This window comes from Podarcis raffonei, chromosome 13 (assembly GCF_027172205.1).
Source record: "Podarcis raffonei isolate rPodRaf1 chromosome 13, rPodRaf1.pri, whole genome shotgun sequence".
NCBI classification, from domain to species: Eukaryota; Metazoa; Chordata; class Lepidosauria; order Squamata; family Lacertidae; genus Podarcis; species Podarcis raffonei.
The window spans coordinates 48,466,574-48,479,185 of record NC_070614.1 but is presented as its reverse complement, the minus strand read 5'-3'; the positions used below and the strand labels follow the sequence as shown (position 1 = coordinate 48,479,185).

At 43.0% G+C, this 12,612-nt stretch overlaps 1 protein-coding gene across 1 annotated transcript; it reads right to left on the bottom strand.

The window, feature by feature from the left end:
• Nucleotides 1–1,677: 1,677 nt before the first annotated feature.
• Nucleotides 1,678–12,141, bottom strand: LOC128399215 (vomeronasal type-2 receptor 26-like). Its single transcript, XM_053360465.1, has 7 exons — nt 11,953–12,141; nt 10,274–10,389; nt 8,691–8,982; nt 7,260–8,105; nt 4,970–5,197; nt 3,305–3,431; nt 1,678–2,579 (listed from the first exon to the last, which is right to left on the bottom strand). Exons 1-7 carry the CDS (start codon nt 12,139–12,141, stop codon nt 1,678–1,680), a joined length of 2,700 nt encoding a protein of 899 aa, XP_053216440.1.
• Between the last annotated feature and the right edge of the window lie 471 nt (nt 12,142–12,612).

Sequence of the window (12,612 nt, the reverse complement as noted above, 5' to 3'; positions counted from 1 at the left end):
TGTAATCTTAGCTTAACATTTATTTACTTAGGATAGGAAAGACTGTGTGTAGTTCAGCTGCATGTATTGCTGTAAAATGCTGTAGTAAAGGGACCCCTGACTGTTAGGTCCAGTCACGGACGACTCTGGGGTTGCGGCGCTCATCTCACTTTACTGGTCGAGGGAGCTGGTGTACAGCTTCCGGGTCATGTGGCCAGCCTGACTAAGCCGCTTCTGGCGAACCAGAGCAGTGCACGGAAATGCCGTTTACCTTCCCGCTGGAGCGGTACCTAATTATCTACTTGCACTTCATGCTTTCGAACTGCTAGGTTGGCAGGAGCTGGGACCGAGCAACAGGAGCTCACCCCATCATGGGTATTTGAACTGCCGACCTTCTGATCAGCAAGCCCTAGGCTCTGTGGTAATTTATCTTAATTTCAGGAAAGCAATTGCTTCATACATTCATGGTTCCTGCATGGTATTACACAGGTAATAATAATAATAATTCTATTTCTCTAATGCACGGGTGTCAAACACAAGGCCCGCGGGCCGAATCCGGCCCGCCAGACCTCGTCATGTGGCCCTCGTCATGTGGCCCGCCACCGGCCGCCAGCCTTCACCTTTTATTCTCACTTTTTTTTTTGACACAAGAAAGCCGCCTCTTCAGCGCATGCGTGGCAGCCTACAAGCCAGAGAACGTCTGCCCTCTAGCGGCGCCGGCCATTCTACACAGGAAACCTCCACTTTACATGCATTCAGGAAACCTCCACTTGTTTTTATATTGAGCGCATGCCATCCTGTGATGTGACAGATTCAACGGCTGCCTGAACAACCGGCCCTTTGAGGGTGACCAAACTGCTGATGCGGCCCCCCAATGAATTTGAGTTTGACACCCCTGCTCTAATGTCTTCATTCTGGGATAAGTGAGCAGTGTGACTCTCTTGTAGGATAATGTACTCAAACATTATGTGTATGGAGCAGACAAATTTGAGAAGCTGCCTGCAACATGTGTGGAGTGGAATGACCAAGATGATCTGGAAACCAAGCCTTAAGAGGAATGGTTGAGGGAGCTGAGAATGCTTAGCCTGGAAAATAACAGACTAGGAGGAGATATGATAGCGATCTGCACTTATATAAAGGGCTGCCATATGGAAGATTATTTTATTATTTCTTGAATTTGTATACCACCCTATACCCAGAGGTCTCAGGGTGGTTCACAGAATAAAATCAAAACATAAAACTACAAAATACATAATCAAAATAAAACCAACCCAACCCCCCCCCCAAACCCCACATTTTAAAAGGGCATAAAATGGGACGAGCTTGTTTTCTCCTGTTCTGGAGGGTAGGACTTGAACCAATGATGTCAAGTTATAAGAAAGGAGATTACAATTAAACCTTAGGAAGAATTTTCTGACAGTAAGAGCAGTTTGACTGTGAAATGACTCCCTTAGGAGGCTGCGGAATCTCCTTCCTTGGAGGTTTTTAAGCCGAGGTTGGATGGCCATCTGTCATGGATGCATTAGCTGAGATTCCTGTATTGCAGAGGAATGGACTTCTAGTGGACTTCCAACTCTACACTTCTAGGATTCTAACATGACAGGTAAAGTGCAGTCAAATGTCTACTCAGAAAAAAAGCTTCATTGTGTTCCAGAAGAGTTACCCCAAGAAATTGTGAAGGGAACTGCAGCATAGTTCTTAACTTTGTCTCCTCATTAGCTGTTCTTTGCTGTTCAGCTCAGGCCTCAGCAAAATAATGTAACATTTTGGATAAAAAATACAACCCAACAAACCAGCACTGGAGGCCAAGATGGAGAAGATCTCCACAGCCACCATATATTTCCCCTTAGTGCTCAGGTAGGTCGGAACAAACGACAACCAAACACTGCAAAACATCAACATGCTGAAGGTGATGAACTTGGCTTCATTAAAAGTGTCTGGCAGTTTCCTAGCCAGGAATGCCACAGTGAAGCTGATGATGGCTAGAAGTCCCATGTAGCCCAGGACAAGATAAAACATGGTGACAGAGCCTTCATTACATTTTGATATGATCTCTTGAGTCAGTGACTGCATGTCCAAATCTGGAAAGGAGGGAGTGGTTGACAGCCACATGGCACAGATGCCTGCTTGAATCCAAGAGCAGAAAAGGACAATGGAGTTGGTCAATCTTTTTCCTACCCACTTCCTCATGCTGGACCCCGGCCTGGTGGCCATGAAAGCAACAACCACTGTAATGGTTTTGGCCAACACACAAGAAACAGCCACCGAGAAAATGATGCCAAAAGTGGGTTGTCGGAGAAGGCAGGTCACTTTCCCAGGTTGGCCAAGGAAGAGCAAAGAAGAGAGGAAGCAGAGCAGAAGGGATATGAGGAGAGCATATGTGAGGTCCCTATTGTTGGCTTTGACTATGGGGGTATCTCTATGCTTAATAAAAGTTATTAGTGCCAAAGCTGTGATCAGGGAAAAAGAAACAGTGATTGACGTTAAACTGATCCCTAAAGGTTCTTCATAAGAAAGATAGCTGATTGTTTTGGGGATGCAATGATCTTGGTTGTTGCTTGAATACTGATAATCTGGGCAGTTCACACAGTTAATCATGTCTGGAAAAAGAAGAAGAAAGGTTCATTTCAATAGGAATTCACATCTGATGAGGAGTACATTTTGGCTTCGGAGTTTGTTACTACAGATAATTATCACTGTTATTTTACTGTATTTTATTGTAGTGTTCTGATTTAATAGTTTCTTCTTTTGCATGGTTGTTTTATTGATTCTGGGTTGTCAGCTACCCTATGTTCCAGAAGAGAGGAATGGTGGAATATAAAAATATTTAAGACATAAATAAAATAAACTTTATGTGTGGAAGCAAGATGGAAGCTGCTGTTCACATACATTATCATCTAACTGCTGCTTGTATATATAAGATTGCTATATTTCCGTTGAGCTCTTTTCATTTTGGGGCTTTTCTTTGATTTTTTAATAAAAAGAGCCCAAGTTGCCATACGTCCGGGTCTTCCGATTAAGGTTGTGTGCAGTGTTGTCTGCTGAACACCTTCGTTATGTTTTGAAGGTTCCTGCAGAAGACTGCTTACATTATGGGTAGTGCCTTCCAGAAGCCTTTGGTCTACACTTCCCATCAGTCTGGCTAGAATAGCCAAGGTCAGGAATAATTGGAGCCTAGCATTCCTGTACTTATTACAGATCTAGCCAGTGAATTAAGTTGCCCATTACTCCATGTCTCGTTTCTTCATTATTGTTGCAGGGGCAAATGATTATTTGCTGCTTGAATGAAAATTAAGTGAGGGCATAATTGCAATACATCACCTACCCTTCTGGTTTGAAATCTTCCCTTCTGGGCATGGAACACAATCATAGCAGCAAAATTTCTCCTTTTCCCTCTTGTTCTTCTGATAACCAGGGTGGCAAGAGTTACTACACACAGAAAGGGGTGGCACCTTTCAGTACACATCATTGGAATTTAGGGTAGAAGAAAGAAGAAATATTTTGTTGCTCATAAGCTGACATACTAAATAAGTAAATAAGCAAACAAACTGTTGACATGGAATAATGAACTTAAATGGAACATTACACATTCATTCATTCATTCATGCATACACTCACCCATCTCTTGCTAATGCTTCCCAGAATATGATATTGTTTTTTGCCATCTATTGCTTGGCTAACATAGGGGCATAGAAAGGTAAAGGGACCTCTGACCATTAGGTCCAGTTGTGACTGACTCTGGGGTTGCGCGCCCATCTTGCTCTATAGGCCGAGGGAGCTGGCATTTGTCCGCAGACAGCTTCCGGGTCATGTGGCCAGCATGACTAAGCCGCTTCTGGCGAACCAGAGCAGCACACAGAAACGCCGTTTACCTTCCCGCCGGAGCGGTCCCTATTTATCTACTTGCACTTTGACGTGCTTTCGAACTGCTAGGTTGGCAGGAGCAGGGACCGAACAACGGGAGCTCACCCCGTCGCGGGGATTTGAACCGCTGACCTTCTGATCGGCAAGTCCTAGGCTCAGTGGTTTAACCCACAGCGCCACCTGCATCCCTTACACAGGGGCATAGGAAGTTGCTAAATACTGAGCCGATCCCTTGGTTCCTCCAGCTTTGTATTGTTCACAGTGACAGGCAACAGCTCGCCAAGATTTCAGACAGAGACATCTCCTGGCCCTACCTGGAATTGTTAGCAATTTAACCTGGGACCTGCATGCAAAGCAGATTCTCTATCACCAAACTATGGCTAGGGATGCAATAAGGCAGTCATTTCTATTCCTATCTATCCTATCTCACAATTGGCTCTATTTCCATTGCACTGCAGTTTGGTTTCCACGAAACACCATGTTATTTGTAACACTGTCCACTATTTAATGTAATTATTGACGCTGGTCATGAATTTAACATAAGTAAACACTTAATTAATTCCACACCATTAATTTCAGTGCAAGGCAAACACAATCTAAATGGAAGCAGGCAGAAGTAATCAATCACATATTGCTTCCAAGTAGAAAACAATACAAAAGCCAGTATTATAAAAGCCTGGATTATTTTCCATTTGGATGTAGGATAAATTAGTCCAGATTGGTTATTTCCACTTCTGTTTTAATTTTCATCAGGATTCTCTTACATCTCTAGCTGAGGGACCTTCTCCAAAATGCGGATACCAGAGAAATTAATTTAATAACTTAATCCAGTATCTCATTCCATAGGAAGAGGGGTGTCTATTGGTGTCTCATTTTCTTTTGTAAAAAAACAAACTGGTTCAAAATCCCCTATCAAAGTTTATTGTTATAGAGGATATTATTTTTTATTTCACTTGAACAGAATATTGCACATTTCCCACTGTTAGGCACTTTAAGGCTACAGCTCTCTCTGTTTTTCTTAATGCAATAGGTGGTATTGTCTTTATTATAGAGACAGATCATTCATCATCCAGTGATACAGAAGAGAGAATTCCTAGGTCTTAAATCAATATCCTAGCACCCATACTTGGTTAAATACACTGGGCCACACAATTAAATCCTCATCAAGGATTAGTTCTTCTCCTTCAGGAGCTCTGGGCTCCACACTTCCGACTTTAACTCTCTGGAAGGAGTTGTTTGGGAAAGTGGCTATGCTCATGATGTCAAATCCACCTTCCATTTCTCTTTTGTCATTAAAGGACACTGTTTCTTGAGCTGAGTTGTTAAATGTTATGTCTTGAAGAATCAGGTGGAGCTAGTTGAAAGAGAAAAAGAAACAAGGGGAGAACAAAATAATAGGCTGGATCCAGAGTTAGACATGCATTGCTGGAAATTCATGACATTGAATTCATGAGTTCATGAAAATTCCCAATGATTTGAATGGGTCTTGATAGGCATGCCTTAACAAAATTGTTTTAAGCAGGTGCCATAGTTAGCAAAGTGATGGTACCTGCCACATGTCAGTGTTATGTTAGGTCCTGATATAGTCTCACTTCTTTACAATTATGTTGCAGTATTCTGCAATAACTGCAGTTTCCCAGTGAAAAGCAAGAGAAGCCCTACCTACAGTGCATTGAAGTAACCTAATCTTGAAGTAACCAATGCCTGAACAATTGTGGTGAAGCTCTCCTGGTCTAAGAACAGTCTTAGCTGATGCACCAGTTACAGCTGGTAAAAGGTGCTTCTACCCGCTGAGGTATCTGGGTCTCCAGAGACAAAGCTGGATCCAGACACTCATTGCCTCTGACTGCATACCTGCTCATTCAGGGGGATTGTAACCCCATCAAGGGCAGGCAATTGAACAATTTCCCATAAGAAGAGTTTGGATTTGATATCCCGCTTTATCACTACCCTAAGGAGTCTCGAGGACGTGGGGGGCGTGTGGGTTAAACCACTGAGCCTAGGGCTTGCCAATCAGAAGGTTGGCAGTTCGAATCCCTGTGACGGGGTGAGCTCCCGTTGCTTGGTCCCTGCTCCTGCCAACCTAGCAGTTCGAAAGCACATCAAAGTGCAAGTAGATAAATAGGTACCGCTCCAGCGGGAAGGTAAACGGTGTTTCCGTGCACTGCTCTGGTTTGGCTTAGTCATGCTGGCCACTTGACCCAGAAGCTATACGCCGGCTCCCTCAGCCAATAAAGCGAGATGAGCGCTGCAACACCAGAGTCGGCCACGACTGGACTTAATGGTCAGGGGTCCCTTTACCCTTACCTTTAAGGAGTCTCAAAGCGGCTAACATTTTCCTTTTCCTTCCTCCCCCACAACAAACACACTGTGAGGTGAGTGAGGCTGAGAGACTTCAGAGAAGTGTGACTAGCTCAAGGTCACTCAGCAGCTGCATGTGGAGGAGCAGGGAAGTGAACCCGGTTCACCAGATTACAAGACTACTGCTCTTAACCACTACACCACACCAGACACCAGCACAAAAGGGCAGTGCGAGTGGAGACGGGAGGAGAGCCGTTCCCAGCCACGCCTACATTGGGGAAGTGCTGGGGCATGGGCAGGGCCATGTGGGGCTCTCCTCTCCTCTCATGCTCTGTTTTTCATAGCAAATCATTCTAAAACTTCATTTTTCTTGGAGCTTTTGCCCACCACAAAAAAACTCAACAAGCGTAACAAAATAACCACCTTAACAACATTTCTGTTTGGATTTTCAATTTTGGAAAGATGGCAACTGGTAGCCACTCATGCACATTGCATCCATCTCAGGTTATTTTCCCATCCCACCACAGGGCTCTCATGACCTCTCCTTATCCATGTCATGGAGAAATAGAGTTCAGTGTCATCAGCATACTGATAGCATCTTGCCTCCAATCTCAATACCATTGAGGATGAAACAGTGCCCCATGCCCCCCCCCCAGCTTAACTGCCTGGGCCCCACAAAACACTCATGCAATTCTACTCTCTAGATAGGACCAGTAACCAAATGCCCCCAGTTCTCATTCCATGTAGCTGGTCCAAGAGGATACCCTGGTCAATGGTATCAAAAGCTGCAGAGAGATCAAGCAGGAGGAGCAAAGTCACACTCCCCTTGTCCTGTCTTCCGTAAAGGTCACTCAACAAGATAACTCAGTTTGGCAAATACCTTCTCTTGTCATGCAGCAAGACCTAGCCTGAAAATGAAGCTATTTTTTCCAGTGAGGGATGCTCAAAAGTTACGGCTTCCCTTCTCCAAGCCCCAAGAAAAGGAGAAAACGTGAACCTACATATTTCCATCAATGTTTTGGTGTGTCTAACATAATTTTACCATTAGGAAAAAGGCATATTGTATTAGCCTTTTCATGGCAAATAAAAACACAATTATATAGTGTAGACATTACCTGCCAAGGGTGGAGTGCAACTCTTTCAGCCTCCACAGCTGCTCTGTGTTTGGGTGTAGATGAGTCCATGGCATGCAGTGCATGTGCAGCAGCATAGACAGCATTATAGATGCTGTAGCTGTGACCAGTCATGCGCATTTCAAAAAGAGGCGCAGGAAGGCTCTCCAGCCTAGCCTCTCCAGTACATGGTTCATCGACCTCTTTTGGACAATGAAATGAGCAGTCAAAGACTTGCTCCCATATATCTTTGATAAAACCATCTCCTTCTGCCCAGCAAGGCTCTATAGTCTGAAGGAATGTCTTGAATGCTGGTGGTTCATGGGAATGAATTGTGAATGAAATAGCCCCTTGGAACACTTGCAGATCTGAGCCTCTTTGAAGGCTAGTTAATGCAAAATCTATCTGGGCTGTCAGAATCCACACCTTTTCGTGAGATGTGTCATTATTACGTTCAGGATTTCCCAGAAGAATAAAATAGCTCAGCCACATAATGGACAGTGTTTCTCCATAGAGAACAAATGTGTTGACTTTGTTAAATGTGAAAGGTTTATAAATACTCTGGACCTGGTTGTTAATTTCAAACATATCATTTAACCGGGCTTGTTGTGTAATCCTTTCTGTGAAAGCTGAACAGATTCCATGCTGGGAAAGCAATGGCTCCAGGGTCTGCAAGAAACGCTCTCCACTCTCATCATTGACAGTGAAGAACCCAACCCATGTCCATCTGAAATGCTGAAGTAAGCGGACAATCCCAATGTACTGGCGGGCTTCATTGGGGACCATATTGTAGAAGGAGTGGGACTGCATTGCATAACTCTCCTCTGGGGCAAATGAGCCATAAGTGAGCTGAAATAAAATGTAGGGATTTAAGAAGTTTTTAAGGAGGAATGCCTGAATGAATCTGCATATGAGGGCTTTCAGTCTGGGCAATGAATATTTTTCCAGCTAAACCTAATATGAATTCAGAAAACCTGAATTTTAAAGACGTATTTTGTCTGAATTTTCTCAGCCTGTGAAAATGTAATATTTTTGAACTAGTCATTGGAAAGATATCTGGTAGAAATTATTGACTGTATATTACCCAGATATGTATTTTAATATGTAAATATATTTATAATAACTGATTTTATGCATACTTTGGTTTTTTTATCAACTAACCCTTTAAATCATTAATTCTAATGTATATTTTATGTAAACTGCATTGAGATATTTATGAGTAAGCATACAAACTGCATTAAATAAATATACGAATTGCATTAAATAAATAAATATATTTTCCCATCCTGCTCTCTTCCTTAGGCTAAGTCCCATTTCACTTTGGAATATCAGGCAAATTAAGTGTAGCTCTCCTGACTTTCTGAACAACAAAAAAACTTCCAGAATAGCATGAAGTGATTGCAATTTCCGTAAATCCCCATGCACAGAGCTTACCTGTGGAATCTTATAGCTATCCAAGATATCTGCCATGCGGTATGAGATATCAGAGCCAAGCCCCCCTATGACGGTCATGAGGTTTTTCTGCCTGCCACATTTGTAGTTGGGCACAAATTTCTGTGATTTGAAGAGCAGGTCCAGAGTGGTGCGGTAAGTCCTCTGTGCATCGTAGTAGCTGTCACTGATGTGGAACCCCAATGTAGCATTGGGCAAGATTCTGGGATTTTCATTAATTTCTTTCACAGCAAATGCCAAGGCAAGGACATGCTGGTAGAATTTTGTTATCACACTGCCAACAGAGAGAAGTGCTTATTTGGAAGCAGATGTTGCAAGCTTGGCTAAGCTTGGCTTTAAATAAGACAATCTATTTTTGAAACAAACTCCTACAAGCATCACTAGGGAAGGGCAAACTTACTTTATTTGCACTTTCTGAAACAATATGCAAACCAAAATGCTGCTAAATTCACACCTCTCTGAATTTTGCAATGTAATATATAGGTAAAGGTAAAGGGACCCCCTGACCATTAGGTCCAATCGTGGCCCACTCTGGGGTTGCGGCACTCATCTCGCTTTATTGGCCGAGGGAGCCAGTGTACAGCTTCTGGGTCATGTGGCCAGCATGACTAAACCGCTTCTGGCGAACCAAAGCAGTGCACGGAAACATCGTTTACCTTCCCGCCGGAGCAGTAGCTATTTATCTACTTGCACTTTGATGTGCTTTCGAACTGCTAGGTTGGCAGGAGCAGGGACTGAGCAACAGGAGCTCAACCCGTCACGGGGATTTGAACCGCTGACCTTCTGATTGGCAAGTCTTAGGCTCTGTGGTTTAACCCACAGCGCCACCCACATCCCTTAATGTAATATATACAAACATGCATTTACTAGGATAAGATGTGCATAAAAATAAGGCTCATGCACAGTCCTCACAGCCCATCCCATGGCTTCAGTCTGCTCCCACAATCAACCCAACCTCACCTGCCTTAGATCCAGTCTACCTGCCCTCTTACCAACTGTGGGCTTTCTGCAATGGTTTAGTTGATAATCAACTCATAAGGATGGGTGAAGCTGTCAATTTTGGTTTCTCTCAGTTTTTCCTTCTTCTAGTTTTAACACATTTCTCCACATTTTCACATCTGTCTGCAATGGGTTGGGTTTTTTTTTAAGCCATCAAGACAATTCATCAGCATTTTGATGCAAATTTATCCAAATGTACAAAATTTTCTATGCAATTTCCCTGAACGCACACATTTTACAAACCAATTTCCCCTAACACAATTCATTTTTATGCCATTTTCATTAGCATGTGTATTTTAATGCATATTTTGGCCTACTGTATGCATAATCAGAATTGCCTGAAACCCTGGAAAGCTACTGCTGGACAATACTGAGGTAGATGGACCAGTGGTTTACTTAGACAGCTTCCTATGTAACTGTTAACTACTAGCTTCCTCTTCACACATGCACACAGCATGAGAAAGAGATGTGATGATGTGGACACTCCACACCAAAATTCTCTTTCCTTGCATTACAAATGCTTAGGTTTCAAAGCTCACGTGACGCAGGACGGAGGGGATCCTTACAGTGGGACATCAGATTTCAGCTCTTGTGAAGGGTGTACCTTGAAGGAAACTGGGTTGAAAACGTAAATGATCTGAGAGGAAATCCCACCAATGAGGAGGTCTCCTGGCTGGTACCACTCATGGGGAACAGGGAGGGGACCAGTTGGACGGCACTTCATAGCATTTGCTTTGCACGCTAGAGGAGGTAGCAGAAGCAGAAGTACAAACCACACCATCTGATGGCAAACCAGAGCAGGTCCTTCTTTGCCCATCTACAGTGCCATTGTTGGCATCAGAAAGTTTGAAAAAGTTACAGTCAGCCAAGATCCTTAATTAAATATATAAATATATATATCTAAGTGTATCAGCCTTATCTTTAAGGCTACCAAAACATGCCTTGAATGTGCCAGTAAATGTCCACTGATTTCAAGCCAGAAATATACAAGGTAAGGGGGAAATTATCAGCGCCCAAACTGACCAAACCTCATGTGCCTCTCGCCCCTAGTCGGAATGGCACACAGTGAGGTGGGTTATAAGTAAAGAACTTTCAGACTTGTTTCCTGGTTGCTTTTCTAGAAGCTTCTCCTTTGAGCAGCGAGTGCATTTCAGATAATTTCAGGGGAAGATAATTACTTATGTAGGGTTTCGTCTCAGAGGATCACCCTCAGTACAAACAGTTTTTCCACATCTAATCACTGCTCCATGTGGGAGTTAGGGCAAAAACTACATGAGATGTTAACCATATAGTTTGCTACTGGTGCAAGCCATCTTTCACCAATAGCCAGTGCACTCTTGACTGATGTACCATTAGGGTATGTGTGTTGGGATAGGGAGCTTTATCCCTTTGCCCCCAATTGGCCAAATCATCTTTGTTAAAGACACAACATTTTAATGTACTTAAATGTGTGTTTGAATGCATTGTATTTAAAATGCTTGTAATGAAAAGTTTACATTAGGCAGGAGCCTTTATTATACAGCTAATACAGTTAAGCAGTTATGGTCAGCAGACAGCTGAAACCTGAGAAGTCAGATTCTCTTTGTTGTTGGAAGCCAGAAGAGAGATTCCCAGCCCAGCATGTTGCGACCAGCTCCCAGCATATTTCAGTCTCTCTCTGGGATCAGAGAGAGGTTCCTGAACTTTATAAAAGTAATTAAAGGACTGAACCTTATTGCCTGCTGCTTGATTGCAATGTGTTACTTTGTTCTTAGCAAAGTTTATATGTAGATAGTTTTAAGACTGTTCTGTAGTAAAGCACTGAAACTTATTCTTGGGATGGAAAGCTCATTTATAGCTAAACAAGGTCCAGATCAGGGATTCAGCTAAATACCTTTAACAATCTGTGATTGGCGGTTGCTTGTGGCTGGTGAGCAGATGATAGGTAACTTTGGCGAGTTGTGAGATTGGCAGTGGTGGTTAGTTGGGTGAGTGGTATTTGGCACCCCCCCCCAATAGCTCAACAACTCTGGGCAATCCCCCCATAAAAAAGCTGAATAACTCTGGGCAATCTCCCCACATGTCCTTAATTTTGAGTCCTCCAAAATAGGGGTCGTCTTATACACTTCGTACATTTCATACAAGGAAAAATACAGTAAATATAAAACTTCCCTCTGCCATCATTTCACCTATTCAAGCCAGTTTCTACCACACTAAGGTTTTTGATGGGTGATATATTGCTGTGGTAATGCAAGAAGCTTCTTACACAGTAATAGACAGCTGTGTCATCTGGTTTCATGTTATTCATTTGCAGTTCCAACTTGCTTGAAGGGTTGTTCCTTGAGACGGTGAAGTGTCCTTTCACTGGGAGGGCATAAAACTGCCTGCTCCCATCGGTGTATATTAAGGCGATCCATTCCAGTCCCTTCCTGGGAGCCTGCCTCACCCAGTGCATGGGGAAGCTGTAGAAGGTGAAGCCAGAGCCCTGGCAGGAAATGTTAAGGGTCTCTCTGGGACTGTTCACTCTCCCTTCTGGACTCAAACCCTGGATCCTCCATCAATACCTTAACCACTACACTACTCCACACTTGCTATTGCACCATATCAGGAGGAAAAAATACCTTTGAAGATGGCTGCAAGAATAACATTTATTTTTTTTTTGGAACGCCCAGAGTGGCTGGGGAAGCCTAGCCAGATGGGTGGGGTATAAATACATTATGATTATGATTATGATTAACAAACTGTAACCACAGTGTCATTTCACTTCCCGTAAGTTTTGACAGATTGTCTGGAAAGTGATCACAGGCAAGTAGGGCTGTGTAGTTGCAGTGAATACAGCAGATTTTTTTTTAAAAAAATAATTTTTATTAACAGACCAATCAAATCAAATCAAATCAAATCAAATCACATAAGTTCCGAATTACAG

Excerpts from the sequence above, each read along its gene's own strand:
- LOC128399215 (XM_053360465.1), bottom strand. The coding sequence starts at position 12,141 with ATGCACTGGGTGAGGCAGGCTCCCAGGAAGGGACTGGAATGGATCGCC. Across the intron at positions 8,106-8,690 it reads ATAGCTATAAGATTCCACAG|CTCACTTATGGCTCATTTGC; the intron begins GTAAGCTCTGTG and ends ATTTTATTTCAG. Across the intron at positions 3,432-4,969 it reads GGCCCAGTGTATTTAACCAA|GTGCCACCCCTTTCTGTGTG; the intron begins GTATGGGTGCTA and ends GTGTACTGAAAG.